The following is a 17,860-nucleotide window of genomic DNA, read 5'->3' as shown; positions in this document are numbered from 1 at the left end:
GCTCAACTGACTGAGCCACCCAGGCGCCCCTATTTTTAAAAATGTACCGAACGAAGGTTGTAACTCCCTTGACTAAACTACCCTGCTCTCTGTTAGTTCTGCCATCAGGAAATTCTTCTGAACAGAAGAGACACCACACTGGCCTGTGGCTTCCTCCCCTGACTTCAGAGCGAGAAGAGCCAACCATTCTCTGAACGGCACCTTCTCAGGTACTTTGGATGTGTAAACACCCCGGGGCGGGGGCGGGGGCGGGGGTGTGTGTGTTATACATTCACCAGAGTCCCCAAAACTGACCTGGATTTCTAGGCTATCGAAATAATGATTTCAAAAAATACTTAATGACACTAAATTAGTGTCACTAATGCTCACAAGAGTAGGTGACAACAAGCAGCTTACAAAATGACATGGATAGATAGTATGAGGCCAACTTTGGGGGAAAATGGCATAGGAAAAATCCTGAAAGGAAATATTGCAGCCTTTTTTTTATATAAGTTATGTCTGGGCGGAATAGTCTGAGCATAACTTTGTACTTTTCTGTATTTCCTCGATTTTCTGCAATGAGTACATGTTATTTTACATTCAAGAAAACTATTTCTAAAATTACACCACGGACATCCAATGAATGTTTTTATATTTTCCTGGCTGACATTCGTAAGATTTTTATTTTTTCTGGAGATATCAGATAAACACACTTAAAGAAATATAGAGCTGATAGTCTATACTTTGAAATGAAGCAGAATTCAAAATCATTGTAAAGAGTGAGAGCTGGGTCCACTCCTCCCTCTTTGTAAGGCAGGGATAGCACCTCATGGGCTTGAGAGAACTGAATGAGGTGTAGTGTCTGCCATGTCCCAAGCACTCAGGAGAGTTCATTATAATTAACTGGGATTGGGTATTTGTATTCTGCTAATAATTCTCCTAACGTCAGTCTTCGCCAGGGAAGTCTGCCCACTGGGCCCGGCCAATTGAGTGAACGTGTATCATTCAGCTCTTGACTCTTGAAGACCCTGCCCTGGGTTCTGAATCAGCACTGCCTCCCCAGCCCCAACCCTGGAGTTCAGTGAACGATTTCCCCAACCAGCCCTGCTGACATGGAACCCCTCTGGCACATTCCAGCTGGCCTTCCCAGAGCAGGCCGGTGTGAGGCACGGCTGCTGAACACCAGCAGTGCCCCCCCCCATGCCCCCACCTCCCAGCTCCCCGCAGGAAGAACCTACATCTCGTACTGGCTCTGCAAGCCACAGATGGCTCGGTGTCTGCTGTAGAAGCGGTTCTCCAGGTCGATCCGGGTCTCGCCAATGAGGTCGTCTGTCCCGATCATGTCATGGTCGTAGATGAGGATGGAGAGCAGGGACTCCTTCGGGAACGTGGCCTGGATCTCAAATGACCTGTGGTCCAAGTAAAGGCATTAGGAGTCAACAGCATCTGGCAACACAGGGAGCGTCTGCCAGCTCTGCTTTTAGCTAGCCTGTGGTTCTCACGAACTCGCTCAACACTCAGCAACTCAACGAATACTTAGCAGGTATTTATTTGGTTTAGCGTTTCATTGAGATTCGATCAATTTCCAATTCTGTGGTCAGTTTCCAGTAGCCCATAGTCTCCCCTTCCATGGGCTGTACCCTGCAATCATCCAGGGTGACGGCAAGATGGGTGTGAAAAATCTGGAGGGTTTGCTCTTGAACAGAACTGGCTTCCAATGTTTTCTTTTTCTTTTTCTTTTTTTTAAAGTAGGCTCCATGCCCAGCGGGGAGCCCATCGTGGGGCTTGAACTCACAAACCTGAGATCAAGACCCGAATGGAGATCAAGAATTAGAAGTTCAAACGACTGAGTCACCCAGGTGTCCCCTAACTTCTAATTCTGGATTTGAATCTGTAACTTCCCAGGTTTAAAACTTTGGGAAAGTTATTTCATCCCTCTCAGCCTCCTTATGTGTAAGTGGGGATCAATATGTCTTCTTTGCAATATAGCATGGTCGTTACATGTGATATTGTTCACACAAACCACACATTTAGCGTCCAGGTATTCAACTGGTCCCCAATCATTGCCATTCCCTTTCCCCTTCATTGTTCCTTTGTCAGGGAATGTCAGCTGAGTTTGTTTTAAATGAAAACCCCTTGGAAGATGGAAAATCCCAAAAACAGAATTGCAGGACTACAAAGCCATCTCTGGAAAATTCTGAGCCCCTCGACAACAGAGACCTGCCTCCTTCAGCTGCACTGCTGAAGCCCTTGATTTTCCTGCAGAGAGCACACAATTGAATGTTCTTCTGAACTGGAAGGGATCTCAGGGATCAGCATATCCAACCTCTTCACTTTACAGATAAGGAAATCGAAACCCAGAGAACATAAGTGACTTGCCTGCACCTGACCATTAATCAGGTCAAACTAGGAGCAGTGCCAGCTCCCTGACCCCCTAGCTCTGAGCTCATTCCCTGATGCCACACCAATGCAAGGTGCTGAAAGGAAAAACAGTGCTGTGGGGTTTCCTGGGACAATGTGTTATCCATGCTGCTGAGCATTAGAGGAGATAATTAAGAAATACGTTTTGGGGCGCCTGGGTGGCGCAGTCGGTTAAGCGTCCGACTTCAGCCAGGTCACGATCTCGCGGTCCGGGAGTTCGAGCCCCGCGTCGGGCTCTGGGCTGATGGCTCAGAGCCCGGAGCCTGTTTCCGATTCTGTGTCTCCCTCTCTCTCTGCCCCTCCCCCGTTCATGCTCTGTCTCTCTCTGTCCCAAAAATAAATAAAAACGTGGAAAGAAAAAAAAATTTTAAAAAAGAAATATGTTTTGAGTGGATTTGGCGAAGTGTCTTCTCGAAAGCACAGTCAAGGACGCACCAGTGTTCTCCAGCTGTTTCTAACTCTGGCTGCCCTGGGACAGGTGGGGTGGGCTGGTCTGTGAGCGAGGGGCCAAGAGGAGAAGGGGAGGAAGGGAGAACGGAAGGCCCCGTTACTTCCTTCCACGTCCGCAGGCCTGTCTGGGCTGCTGCCTTGTGGTCAGACCCACTTAGCCCTGGCTTTCACCCTCCACTGTGGCAGCCACTGCAATCCCAGCACAGCCCTGAGCCAGTTAACCCTCTCCCGAGAGAAAGAAGCAAAAACACCACAGCTCCACTGACTGGCACAGACTCGGCAGGTCTAGAGATAGGGCTGTGCTGGGAAGAAACCCACGTGTCTTCCACTGGAAGGCGCAGCACTGCCTGGGGCTCCAAGATGCCGATTCCCAACTATACTTGATATTCTGGATGTGTCTCACAAGGAAGTCTCCAGCCACTATCTCTGGGGCTGGCTGTCACACAGCTGCTACCAGCAAGGAAGACTTGTTAAGTGCTTAACTACCCTGGCAACCATGACAGAAGACCCAGTTGCTTTGGTCCGTCTTCCCAAGTGGAGTGTTCATAGATTAACCTCTCCTGACTTTCACTGGAGTGTCATTAAAAGAGCTACCCAAAATAGCTCACCATGGTTGGACTTCCAGTCACTGGGGGAAAAGCTAGGCTGATATCAACTTGTGTGCCAATGAGATACTACCTCTAAATATAACGGTGGTTGAGAAATGAGGAGGCCTTGGGACACCTGGCTGGCTCAGTCAGAGGAGCATGCGACTCTTGATCTCAGGGTTGTGAGTTTGAGACCCACGTTGGGTATAGAAATGACTTAAAAAAAAAAGAAAGAGAGAGGGAAAGCATCATGAAATGGGTAAAAATGGGGCCTTATTGAAACATTTCAGTACCTCTAAGCTTCAGAGGAAAGATGTCCCATTCATCCATTCTTTTATGTATTCATTTGTTCACTTGATGTTTATTATGCACTCACTGTGTGCCAGGCACTGTGAGTTAAGAAAATGAGGAAATGCCAAAGTCTGGACATGCACCACCTCAGGATGATGCAGAGTGGCAGGGCCCATTAAATCTGGCTGGAAACTGAAGGTTCGTCCATCCGTCTGTTCATTCATGCATTCTTCCTACAAATACTTGCTGAGCATTTATCTGCTCTATTGTAGGTCCTAGGGATGCAGCACTGAACAGACTAGACCAAGTCCCTGCTCACATGGAGCTTACCCTCTTGGGGGGAGATGAGCGACAGCCAAAAAACACAGAAGCATATCAAGGTATGTCAGAGACTATGAAGGAAAGGAAAGCAGGCAAGGTGCCGGGGGCATCACGGGGTGGAGCCTGTGACATCCTCATTCAGTGAGGTCGCAAAGACGGATCCCCCAGACCCCAGGTGAGGCACAGGGGCCCTCTACTTTGCCTGCTGGAACACGCAGGACTGAGCCAGCAAATTCTGTCCCTGAGTAACAATGAGAAACGCGTCCAACAAAACATCTATGCATGGAGGGCTTCCAGAAGAGGTACCACCGTGCCAGAGGCTGGAGGGAATATTCCATCATCCTCTTCTTTTGTTTACCACAGCCATAAATGAGGGTCATGAAACCAGTCTAATTCACGGCACTGAGGTAGCTAATAAAAAGTGACTACAAAGGACCTGGGAAATGAAGTGCTAGTTACAGAAAAGGAAGGCAATAATAAAGGTCATCTCTGCATCAGGGAAGCAAGGGCAAGTTTCCCTGGCACCACTGGTTTACTCATTCTCATTAATGGGAACAGGCAAGATCATTTATTGCTTCATTTCCTCCAGAGCAATAAAGTGTTAAGAGGTTGGTTCTGATCAAATGTCAGAGGGCCCACTGTGATCACCAAAGTGTAAATGAACCTAAATGAGGCTGATGAAGAGTTCATCTCACGCTCCTTGTTATGCAAGAAAAAGAGAAATTGAATAAAGTTAGGACGAATCCATTGCTAAAATGATTATCACGGGGGAGAGGAAGGAAGCAAATGTGTTCTGAGTATCAACTATGTGCTAGTGGGGACAACGTGCTGTATGTTTAATCATTTAAAGGTCACTGGGAGTCAAGTGTCATTATTAGTGTTTGATCGAAAAAGTGGGATCAGAGAGGTTAAGTCTCCTGCATAAAGTTACACAGCCTATACGTGGCAGAACGTAACCCACATCTACCTGACTCCATAGGTAGCAGGTCCACAAACCCAAGGAGAGAACACAAACATGTGCCGCCTCCTGTTAGAAGACAAACAGGGGCAGTAGGGTTGTGTGAACCGGAGAACACCTCATCCACCTGAACGTGCACAAATGCAACGCCTGTTGTAACACTTCGCAGGAAAGCAAAACACAAGCAGAGGACACAGTTCAGTTGGTTTACTTCAGGGGTCACCTCAAACGAGCTGCAAAATTATAGGATGGAAAATCCCTTTGATAGGAGACAAAAGACCAAAGGTGTGGCCCCTTCTCCCCTACTCATGAGCTGTGTGAACTTGAATAAGTTTCTAAACCTTTCTGGGCTGCACTTGCCTTTTGTAAAAAGGAAATCTCTCTGTCCAAAGGAAGGAGGCTGAATCTGATGACCATTCAAGGTGCCTCTTAAATTTGAGATCTAGGAAAACCATTCTTGGAAAACTATGGGCATAACCAAATTCCTAAAGGGACCAAGGAAAGAATCTGGCCCTTCTCCACTACGGTTAGGTTTGATTGGCTGTTACCAAAGGTAGAGGTCAGCTCTCAACCTCTTGCCACATTCACTCAGACACACAAGATACACACCAGTCCCCCCACAGAAACACAGCAGGAGCATATGCACACAGGACGGCACATCACAACCCAGATAGCCACTGACCTTCCAAATACTGGGTTCAGTTGTTTGGGGATGTATTTGTCCCGGTCTTTGATTTCTGTTTGGCCAAGCTTGATCACAATGTAGGGATCTGCTTTGCCGTCCGGATCAGCTGGGCTGAGATTAAATGCCTGGAGAGGAGAAAGAGAACCCTTGTGGCTCAGTGGTTCTCAACATTGCCTACACACTCAGATCACCTGGGAGTTTTAAAAAATATGGATGCCCGCGTTCCATCCGCAGATTCTAATTTAATCGGCCTTGAGCTTTGGGACTTTTAGAAGCTCTCTAGGGGCGCCTGGGTGGCGCAGTCGGTTAAGCGTCCGACTTCAGCCAGGTCACGATCTCGCGGTCCGTGAGTTTGAGCCCCGCGTCAGGCTCTGGGCTGATGGCTCAGAGCCTGGAGCCTGCTTCCGATTCTGTATCTCCCTCTCTCTCTGCCCCTCCCCTGTTCATGCTCTGTCTCTCTCTGTCCCAAAAATAAATAAACATTGAAAAAAAAATTAAAAATAGAAGCTCTCTAGATGATTCTAGTGTGCAGCCAAGGTTAAGAACCACGCTTTAGCCTCTCCATTCTGCCACTGAAAGAAAACTTATCAGGTTTTCTCAAGTCGAACTTTCCCTAGAGTCATCTCCCCAGTGGAAAGTAGCACTTGACAGAGTAACGAGCACCATGCTGGACAGGAGCCAGAAGGCATGACTTTGAGTTCTGATCCCATGTCTTACGTGATCTTGGGCATCTATCCGTAAAATCATGGGGAAGGGGGCACCTAAAGGCTCACCCCACAACTGATGGGCTCTGAATCCATGACTCCATCAGGCCTGCATTTAGCACTGGCCAGGTGAGTAATGGTCTGTTTCTCAGAGTGAGGTCTGCTTCCAGACAAGCTGGGCCTAAATTCACCACAGGGAAATGCTTTGTAAGGGAAGACCCGGCGAGGGGGCTGGAGAGGAGTGATAAAATGGAGAAATTCTGCAGAGATGAGAGCTGACTGAGAAACGATCCTATTTTTAGGACTCTGGCCTACAGATGGAATGTATAAGCACACAAAGCTCTATTTTCCAGGATGTTCATTTGGACACTGTTTAAGAGCCACATTTGTAAACAACCTGTGTGTCAATTACTTAGGGAGAAACTCAATCCAAAACACCCCTTTCCTCATTTGCTCTCGTCACATCACCGAATTTTAATTCTTTACGTAGCAGTTATCTCCAACATGCATCTCATTTATCTGTTCCTCTGTTGATTTTTTATGCTGTCTTCATCCCCACACCACCCCTGGCTGGTATGTAATCTCCATCAGAGCAAGAGCACGGTCTATCACATTCATTATATTATCTCCAGGACCTAGAACAGGGTCTTAGGATTTGTTGAAAGGATGAATAAATGGATACTACATTAATTCAAGAAAACACTACGCGGCTACTACAAAAAAGAGGAACACCTGTATGTACTGATCTGGAAAATATCCAGGTGATACTTAAAAAAAAAGAGAGAGATTACTATGTAATGCATGAAGCAAGACTCTGTTAAGTAAATACTTGGATGTAGCTATAGACTAGTATAAATACAGTTGATTCTTAAAAACATGGGTTTAAACTGTGCAGGTCCACTTACACATAGGTTTTCTTTCAATAAATAGAGCATAATACTGTAAATGTATTTTCTATTCCTTATGATTTTTTTAAATGTTTATTTATTTGAGAGAGAGAGAGAGACAGCACGAGTGGGGGAGGGCAGAGAGAGAGGGAGTGAGAGAATCCCAAGCAGGCTCCACACTGTCAGCACAGAGCCTGACGCGGGGCTCGAACTCACGAACTGTGAGACCACGACCTGAGCTGAAATCAAGAGTGAGACACTTAACCTACTTTACTGTAAAAATACAGTATATAATACAAATGATATACACAATACAATAATACAAATGATATACACATTTAATTGACTGTCTATGTAATCAGGAAGGCTTCCGGTCAACAGTGGGCTATTAGGAGGTAAGTTTGGGGGGGCTCAAAAGTTATACATAGATTTTCCACTAAGAGGGCTTGACACCCCTCACCACTATGTTGTTCAAGGGTCAACTATGGATCTGGATGTGTTTACATATTCATAAGAAAAGTAAGTTATTTCTGGGCATAGAATTGCAGAGGTGAGGAGATTTGATTTCTTTTTCGATGTAACTTTTAAGTCGTATTATTTTTTACATTTTTGGATGTTTTATTAAACGAAATTAACTTATTTAGTTCGTTGATTAAATCTTAGCGTGAGAGAGCAAATCACACAATCACTGTTACTAGCACTGCCAGTGAAACTCACTGACTGTCCCTAATTGCAGGGAATCTATCTTTTCTGCAACCAGGGCCACCACCGACTTACTCTCCATTTGTCCAAGCCCCGCCCATCCTCCAGTTCCAGCCCACACCCTCCTACCCCCATGCTGCTTCCTGAGGAGGAGCCTCATCCGTACTCCCGGCCTTTGTCTATAGGATACCAGACACATGAAATGCGTGCTGTGGATATTTGCCGAATGAGCAAATAAATAATAATCCTCTCCAATCTCTGTGGTCCAAGATATTTCTCCCTCTCCTTCCTACTGTTCCTACCCTCCTTTTCTGGATTCCCCAAAATACGTTCCAAAGAACCATAGTTCTGTGGGATTTTCTGCAGAGGGGGGAATAAAGGTGTGGGGCAAGAAGTTTAGGAAATGCTGCTAAATATTCCATAAATAGGCTTCTTTCCTTCTGGAATTCTCTCATACCTTGAATGTGCTAATGGGCTTTGTGCATCTCAGGGGTTGGGAAAGGGAAAAATTATTATGTGCACTATTTCTCAAAGTTATTTGAACACAGGGTCTGTTTCCTGAGGAATGCATATTAATGATCTCTCCCATGCCATGAGTGACCTCCTGAACAAAATGTTGAAAAGGTAGTCTAAACTATCCTATGGGTGGGTGTTTAATATAGATGACCCAGAACTGCCAATGATTCTTTGTAAGTACTTCTAATCTTTCCAACTAGATTGTCACTTCCTTGAGGGCAGAGACCCTGTTTTGTTTTGTTTTGTTTTGATCACCACATCCTTGATGATTAGAACATGCCAGACACAGGGTGCTGCAGAGGACACATGGAGACCGCATCATGGAAAGGCAACATTTTCATTTTCCCTGAGTATTAGCAAATAATTTATCTTTGTTTTATGCTTCATTTATGTTTCTAAAAAAGGGTGTAGGCAATTTAAGCAAGGACTTGGTATAAAGTAAGACTACTGCAATCAAATAAGATTATGAAAATCAACTCCAAGGGCAGGAGATGAAAACAAATACATGAGCCACAAAGGCTCAGCAGAGATTTGCTTTGATTGAACATTAGATCTGGCCCCAAGCTTCCAGGCAATCAGGTCAAAAAGTTTCATAATCAAAGTGTAGTGCTCTCCACCAAGAAACAGACTCTTAACTGCAGAGACGAAACTGCTGGTTGCCAGAGGGGAGGCGGGTGGGGGGACGGGGGAAACAGGGGATGGGGATTAAGGAGGGCACTTGTCCTGATGAGCACCGCGTGATGTATGGAAGTGTTGAATCACCAAATTGTACACCTGAAACAGTATTACACTGTATGTTAACTAACTGGACTTTAAACAAAAACTTACAAAAAGGAAAAAAAAGTGTAGTGCTCTCATTATCAGAAAGCAAGAAGCCTAGAGCAGAAGTAATATTTTTCTTGGAAGTACACTTGAAATGAAATTTCTCACTGCAACAGTGGAGAGGCATCGCCACAGGGGAGGACTTCGCAGTGACGGCTGCCCTGGTCAGCCCTGGTTCTGCTCTCTTGCCTGTGAGCTTCCTGTTCCAGCCTTAATTTGGTTTTCTCTCCAGCTATCAGGCAACCACAGAGAGCAAATGAAGCCACCCAGAGCTGTCTTACCTGCCCGGGAAGTATCTTCCGTAAGTGAAAAGCCAGCAAATGTGCATGTTACCAACCAAACTTCATACCCCTGTTATGGTTTGCAGTGTGTGTTCTCAAAATGCTGTGTTGAAGCCCTAACCCTTAACGTGACTGTATTTGGAGATAGGGGGCCTTTAGGGAGCTAATTAAGGATCTATGAGGTCATAAGGGTGGTGCCCAAATCCAACAGGACTAGTGCCCTTATAAGAAGAGGAAGAGATACCAGGTCTCCCCTTCCCTGTCTGTCTGTCTCTCTCTCACTCTCTTGCTCACTCACTCACCCTCGCTGTGTGTGCACGTGTGTGTGTGTGTGTGTGTGTACACATGCATAGAAGAAAGGCCATGTGAGGACACAGTAAGGAGGTGGCCATTTACGAGCCAGGAAGGGACACCTTACCAGAAACCAACTCTTATGGCTTGATCATGGACAACCTTGATCATGGACTTCCAGCCTCCAGATGAGGAAATAAATGTCTGTTGTTTAAGTTACCCAGTCTGTGCTATTTTGTTACGGGAGGTGGAGCAGATTAAGACAGTCCCTCAGAGTAAACAAGGGTGGCTTACCGCGACAATGTACACCCTGATCAGGACTTTGACCGGGTGGTTGGGAGGAACCCCTTGCTGGATTCTCAGCTGCCCACAGTCCTCAATGCTGGAATCCGTGGGGCTCTTGTAGATGCAGAAGGAGCCCTGGAACCGCAAAGCATGACTCAGTGAAACAAGACGGTCATGTGGCCATCAAAAGCCATCGAGGGCATAGTGCTGGGGAAATGAGCATCGCCTGGGACCCAGCCTGACCTGGGCTGGCATTACCCTTGCCTCTGGGTGTCCTCAGGCAGCTCACGTAACCTGCTGGTATCTGAGCTTCTTCACGGGACATCAGGGAATCGGTATTGGTGCAGTGACACCCCCCTCACATTATCAGGTGAGGAACATGAACAGGAGCATCAGATAGGATGCTGAGTACCTTATACAAAGGGGCGCTGAGCTGGTACTTTCTCCCACCACCTCCTTCAAGCCTGACTGCAGTATTTCCTATTTCCAGATGCCGCCACTGAGGCTCAGGGAGGTCAAGTACAAGATCATGAAACTAGCTAGGATTATGAGATTGAGAAGTGGTGAACTGCGGTACCTACACTATTTCCAACGTGCTGCCCTGTGTCACATGGCCCAGCACACCGCGGTTCAGAGTAAGTGCCGACCCCTGTTTTGTGGTACTGCCACCAGGAGTCTGCCAGAATGAAGGGCTAGTGTTGTTTGATGGTTTAATTACCCAATTGGTAGATCTGTATAGATCATATATTGGGTAGGCCAGGGGTGGAAGAAGCAAAATAAAATTCAGTGATCCTTTTAGGTAACAACTCTATCTCCTTATATCCCATCAGACTGAGTTCCAACTCACTTCCCTGGCCACAAACCAAATATCTCAAAAGACAGGGCTAAGCCTTATTGAGTTCTAGAAAGGGTCTTGTGTACAGACTAAGGGATCTTACACACTTCCCACACCGCAGTCTCATTAACAGAACTGAGTCGTATCTGACATTTTACAGACAGGAGACCCAAATAAAAGAGTTCACTTTGGAACTTGCCTTAAACTTCCCTATGACCCGGTCCCCATCGAGGCCATGGTCATCCTCTGTAGATTTGCCTCTGAAGAGTTCAAAGGTTTTCACCCAGTCTTCAAAATGGTTGAATTCACTCTCAAGGTCACCATCATATATCTTTAGGGAGAAGGGAGAAGAGTGAGATCAGAGGAAGCAAGGCCCAGGACTGATTAAATGAGAAATGCCAAGATTCTCCAAAACCAGCCTTGATATACACCCACTGGAAAAATCTAAGAAGCCACTGTTAATTTATTGTTAGCAAGATAAGGATTATGATTGAGTCAGCACTCTTAGAACTAGCTACCACTCTGAAATTTATAAAACCTTTTGGATAAACTTTGAAGTTCCAACAAGTGTGGCTACACCAAAATTAAAAAAAATTTATATGGCTATAAATATGAGGAACTTTTTTATAGTGAATTGATGTCATTTGGTTGTTGGACATAGACTAATATTCTGAAGACATTCAAATCAGCAAACGTTCATTAAGCACCTAATTCTTTACACATAAGGTGACAGAATATTTGTTTTTGTTACCATACATACAGTCATGGATTTTTCAAGTGTGAAGTTATGTATATACACTTTAGAAATGCAAAATCAAGTTGAGTTTTAGGTTTGGTAATATAATTGAATCACATAGTCAAATTTCCTATCAAAATTACTTATCCAAATTTGTTACATGTAATTTTCATACTCCCAATTTTTTTCTTTTTTTTTTTTTAAAGTTTACTTATGTATTTTGAGATAAAGAGGGAGAGAGTGTACACGCACATGAGTAGGGGAAAAGCAGAGAAAGAGGGAGAGACAGAAAATCCCAAGCAGGCTCCATGCTGTCAGTGCAGAGTCCAATTCAGGGCTCGACCCCAAGAACCATGAGATCATGACCTGAGCCAAAATCAAGAGTTGGATGCTTAACTGACTGAGCCAACCAGGAGCCTCAATACTCCCAATTTTCATATCCATAAATATGCCTCTAGCTAATAGCCTCTGACTAATGTTAAGATTGGTCTGACAGAGCTGACTGTAGGGAGAGTTAAAAGTCCTGCTATTTTGATCATATTTTGAGCATGATAATGTCCATCTCTGAGAGCTGAGCCGAGGGGAACTCATCCACTGCAAATTACCTTGCTGGATCCAAGTTAACCAATATAAGTTATGCCCCTTCTTAATATGAGGACATAGAAAACAGAAAATCAGCAAGCTCCATTGTTTGGGCTTGCATGCTTGTTAAGGTTCATTTCTCTGCATCCGTGATTGTAATGAAGACAAAGGAAGTTAGTTCAGACAAAGGCATTACTAGGGTTGACTGACGCAATAACAGAACCCGCCTCCAGAGCCTCCCACCCCATCCATGGCCAAGAGGGCTGTGTCCACACACTTGCAAGACTGCCAGGTTGGGGATTTCTTCTTTGAGTTTCTTCTTGAGCATTTTGTCTTTCTTCTTCTTTGGCCCATCTTCTATATTTACCACCACCTCGTCTGGTTTCACCCCTGTGGGTATTTAATGGAAATTGTTAGGCTTCTCAGGGCTGTCGAGAAGGAACAAAGTCAAACTCCCTCTTTCCCTTTGTTCTGGCATGTATGTCATGACTTTTGTTTCCAAAAAGAAATAGCAACATTTCGCTGCAGGATTGGGAGGAGATGTCACTCACATAGCAATGCAATGACATCAGATCCCCCCCGGGGCCAGGCAATGTGCTGGCCTGTCCTGGTATATGTAGGAATTCATTAAACTAGGCACAGAGAGGGAAGTAAGTAAGCTGCCCAGTCATCCAACTAGCTAAGAACAGACCCAAGTTGGACAGACTCCAAAGCTTTTAGTTGTATTTGCTCTTAGATCTGCTTAGGGACTTGAGATTCAACTAGTTCAGCAACCTGAGGCTCGATATGCTAAGGGTCTTGCAGCTAGTCACAAATGCAGTTAGAGAGATTACTCAGGAATCTTCCAGGAGCAGTCTCTAAGGAAAAGACTGCCTGAAGCAGACCCCTGGCTCTGCTATTTTCCAGCCATGTAAACTTGAGCGGGCTCCTCAACCTCTTTGAACCTCTGGTTCATCATCTGCAAAGTGAAGATACTATTGCTAATGTCATGAGGCTGGTCTTGGGATTAAATCTGCCAATTAGGAGTGGCCCAAGGAACCGAGTGAGCCTGGTTCTGGTTTTCCTATTTCTCTCAAGCTCACCTGAAACAGCACCGGCCACTTGCTGTCACTACTGATTTTAGGCCAAGGCCTACCCTTGTAGGCCATTTCAAATCCCGGCCTCTTTCATCCGAACTTCTACCAAGCCAGATCTACCGATCCTCATAAACTGGGTTGGGAACCTAAAATCCAGGTCGCCTCTATGAAAGCTCACCACACCGGTGCTGGCCCGTCACGCCAGCTTCCTCCTGCTTTTGCCCTGCTGTTTCTACATCAAGACAGGAGCCAGAGGGGCGGTTCCAGCACTGAACTGAGTTCAGGAGCCCTGGGACCTGGTCCCAGTCCAGCTCAAATTAGCTACGTGACCTTTATACGGTATTGTTCTTTATACAGAGATTGTTACTCACTTGGGAAACGAGGGAGCAGAGACCTACCATGCTTCTCACTGCTTCCTTTTAGAAATTTTCTCTCCCCAGTGGGAGATTCCACACTCACATACCTGTAGGACAGCACCTTACCTGCATTGCCTCTTTTCTCCGTGGGATTGCTCTCCTTCTCCTTAGAGAGAAGAAGGAGATAAGATTATGACACTGCCATGCCTCATGTGTGGATCCTGACTGCCAACAGCCCCTCTGCATTCTCAGAGACGCCATCCTAAAAGACTATGCGAACTGTCCCCAAGTGAAGTCTCGCTGACAGACCTGGAACCTGACTGCAGCGAGATGGCCGGCCCTACGGAAGAGGTGCCCCCGGGTCCAAGAAAACAGCCAGCAGGCTGCACACTTCCTTGTCTTCTGTGCCCAGCCCCTTCTCAGCTACTACCTCTCTCCCCCTATTTTTCTACCTCTCTGGAATATCACCCAGTCTGCACCATGGATCTTACCTGCTGTCACGCCAGGCCGTGGGGTTGTCCCAGGGGTCGGGGAGGTTAGCAGAGCAAGGGGAGAGGGCTGAGCCCTCCCTAGAGGTGGTCGCGTGCCCTGCAGCAGCAGGAGGGATTTGGGAGGCAGGGACCACCATTTGGTTTGTTTATTTAACTATACATCAGTATTCATGGGAGGTCCTAGGTGAAGGCACTACGGGCTTTCCAAATGCAAGAATCAGAAGAGTTTCTATTCAATTGAGTGTGATGATACATATGACTAATTTTCCTTTCCTTGTTGACTCGAGGATGAGAAGTTTTACCAAATTCGGCCACTGGGCTTTCCCTTGAATCTCTTGACCCACTTTCCAGTGGTTCTCCTGCTTTATAACTCGATCCCTTTCTTGTTCCATGTGCACGAGGCCCTGCTTTGGCCACCTGCGGATTATTCCCATTCGCTAAGGCCAGGTCCTCTGCCTCTTCTTGATAGCTTCCCATATGACGTTAGAATCCTGCTGGAGACTGGGGGGCCCTCTGATCTGGGTATCTCCAGATGCACCTGAAGCCCCCATCGCTATGCCCATCTATCTAGAGACCCCCTTGCTTGTGGCTGGATCTTTATGAGTCTCACGTGGGGGAAGATCTCCAGATGCTATGCCAGACTGAACATCCTTCCAGCATTGACAACAGAGCCTGCATCCGAAGGTCAGCCCCGGCCAGAGGGTGAAGACTTTGCAATTCGGGATCCCTGGTCCTTCCAGGCTTTGAAGCTTTCCTCAATGAACAGAATCACACCTGAGAAGGCCCTACCTATAGCGGAATCTAAAAGGGGATAATGTGGAATTGAGGGGGGTGGAGGGTGCTGTGTTTTCTTATCAAATCCCTTGACTGTCACAGCCAGGGGAGACCCTACCTTCTGTGCTTTCTTCAGGGAGGCATAATATTTGGACCACCAGTCAATGACGTTTTCAGCAGATTCATCCGCTATGGTCCTCCTTCTCCTTTTGGTTGACCTTCGGGTAGGTTTCCTGACATTCTGGCAAGGAATGAGGGATGGATTATTAGTTAGGCCTGGTGGCTGGCTGGCTGGTTTCCTGAAGAACAGAACAGATGGAGGCATGGGCGGATTTTGTGGCTGAAGCTCTCTGTACCACTTCAGTAAATGACCCTTTCATCACCCACCCCTCCATTCACTCATTTATTCGGCAAACATTTATTATTACTTAAACACAGAAATGTGAGATATTGTGCTTGGCTCTGGGGACACAAGGGGAGTGAGAAACTATCCCCACATTTGGGGATCTTAATAGTGTGCTATGGCAGAAAAGGCATTAGCTGCCAAGCAGTTAATATAAATTTTCAGATTCTCAGTGTCCTCAACGAGGGGACATTCATACCTGCTTCCTTCACTGTTGTGAGGATTAAGTGACATCATGTAGACAATTTCCCTTTAGCATGATTTCTAATTCGAATGGGTGCAAATCAGTGATACCAACAACATAAGTAAGGCAGTGTAGGAGAGACAACGCTACGTAAACAGCAGAAAGGAGGCATTTGGGGAGAAGACAGCGGTCCTACGACAGACTCATCACATACTCATCATCTGTTTGCTCTCAGACATCTCTTGAGTACCTTCAATGTGCCAGGCACTTTATCGAGTACAGGAGGCACAAGGATTTCTTAAAAAATTATCTGTGACCTGGCAGGGCCCACACTTTTATGGTGGCAATGCACACTTAAACTGGGGATTCCAACATAAAGTGGCAGGTGCAATGCTGGTGGGGTACAGAGAACCCCTTGAGGTGCCCTGGAGGGTCACAACGAACATAGGTAAGATAGGAACAGCCTGAGCAAATATCCATGAATCTGTCTTACTCTGCTTTTCATTTCAGCCTTTACCATTTGCTGGGCAGGCAATCCCTCAGCTTTCTTAAAACTGCCTCCTTCTTGGGGATCCTGGGTGACTTAGTCAGTTAAGTGTCTGACGTTAGCTCAGGTCATGATCTCAAGGTTCATGGGTTTGAGCCCCGCATCAGGCTCTGTGCTGACAGCTCAGAGCCTGGAGCCTGCTTTGGATTCTGTGTCTCCCTCTCTCTCTGAGTCCCTCCCCTACTCACACTCTGTCTGTCTCTCTCTCTCAAAAATTAAATAAATGCTAAAAACTTAAAAAAAAAAAAACCATTGCCTTCTTCATTTGGTTGATGCAACTGGATTTTGCACTCAAACTTAGGACTTAGAAAGATTCATCACATTCTTGTTTTATGGCTCTTTGTGTATTTCTTAATCTTGCTTTCCAGAAACTCAGCTGAGGATGAGGAGTCTCATTTCTCTTTAGATTCCAGAGACTTTAGCTTTTTTTTTTTCTGGTCTTACTTGTCCTTGTACAAAGTAGGTTCTAAATATTTGCGGAATAGGCCTAGATAAGGAAGGAAACTATGGTCTTTCCATGCTAATGAATTGAGAGCAGTTTCTGTTCAATTAAATGTGACTGCCACAGTTGACTAGCACTTGAATTTCATATACACTGACTTCTCTGACTCTACAGCAATGCTGGGAAGTAGGTATCAGTATACTCATTTTGCGGACGAGGAAACTGAGGCTCAGAAACACGAAGTTACTTGCTCCTGGTCACACAGCTGGCAGGTGGGAGGATTCGTATCAAGCCTCCGGTGCAAAGCCTTGTAAATACGAAGAGGGGTTATATTCTGACCTTAGCTTTGCCATCTTTTGGTGGCTCCTCGTCTGCAGGTTTGGGTTCAGGCTCAAGCATAGGAGATGAGTCAGGGATGTCAACCAGGCTGGTTGGTTGAATCTGGGCAGAGTCAGGTACCACGGTGGGAGGAGGCTCAACATCCACATAGATCTGATCTGCTGGCGGCTCCTGGGAGGAGCTGAGGGATCCAGAGGGCTCAGCGGCTACTAGCGAATCTGAAGCAGCTGAAATGGAAATACATCAGGTCAGGAAACTGGGCTGCTAAACAGGGTGGCCATTTCAGAGACCCATTCCTGGGAATCAAACAGATCTAGATTCAAATATGGCAAGTTCGTAACATCTCTGAATCTCATTTTCCTTATTTATAGAATGACAGTAAAACAAAAAACAAAAGACAAAAAAAAAAAAAAAAAACAACCCAGGGCACCTAGGTGGCTCAGTCAGTTAAGCATCTGACTTCGGCTCAGGTCATGATCTCACGGGTTTGTGAGTTCAAGTCCCACATCAGGCTCTGTGCTAACAACGCAGAGCCTGGAGCCTGCTTCCGATTCTGTGCTTCCCTCTCTCTCTGCCCCTCCCCTACTCTCTCTCTCTCTCTCTCTCTCTCTCTCTCTCAAAAATAAATAAAAATGAAAAAGAAAAGATGAAAAAAAACCCAACCCATCTCACTGGGGGATAAGTGAGATCATGATGTAAGGCATCAGGAATCAATTATGGCTGTACTTACTATTGATCCTTTAGACTAATTTTAAATAACTGTGGTCATAAGGAAAATACATATCAAGGTTTAGGACACAGACCCTCTGTACGGATTGTTTTTTCCCAGTGCCAGTTAACTCCAAGAAACTTTGGATGCTCCAGAGGTCTGTGAACTCCTAACTGCAAGCTTGACTCTGGGCACATGAGAACATG

General features: G+C 45.9%; 1 protein-coding gene across 1 annotated transcript in view; it reads right to left on the bottom strand.

The window, feature by feature from the left end:
• The window catches only part of FER1L6 (fer-1 like family member 6), a 125,278-nt gene that overhangs the window by 28,142 nt on the left and 79,276 nt on the right, over positions 1-17,860 (bottom strand). The window contains exons 26-33 of the mRNA XM_047073811.1: positions 16,946-17,172; positions 15,149-15,271; positions 13,892-13,931; positions 12,611-12,723; positions 11,215-11,346; positions 10,190-10,315; positions 5,690-5,817; positions 1,218-1,388 (exon numbers count right to left, since the gene is read on the bottom strand). Of these exons, the coding sequence (XP_046929767.1) occupies positions 1,218-1,388; positions 5,690-5,817; positions 10,190-10,315; positions 11,215-11,346; positions 12,611-12,723; positions 13,892-13,931; positions 15,149-15,271; positions 16,946-17,172 (1,060 nt within the window). The remainder of the gene's footprint in view (positions 1-1,217; positions 1,389-5,689; positions 5,818-10,189; positions 10,316-11,214; positions 11,347-12,610; positions 12,724-13,891; positions 13,932-15,148; positions 15,272-16,945; positions 17,173-17,860) is intronic.

This window comes from Lynx rufus, unplaced genomic scaffold, assembly GCF_022079265.1.
Source record: "Lynx rufus isolate CCGP_SWC_20201006 ecotype Redwood Valley unplaced genomic scaffold, mLynRuf1.p SCAF_12, whole genome shotgun sequence".
Lineage (NCBI taxonomy): Eukaryota > Metazoa > Chordata > Mammalia > Carnivora > Felidae > Lynx > Lynx rufus.
Note: the sequence above shows the minus strand (reverse complement) of the source record. Positions and strands in the feature narration are given on the sequence as shown.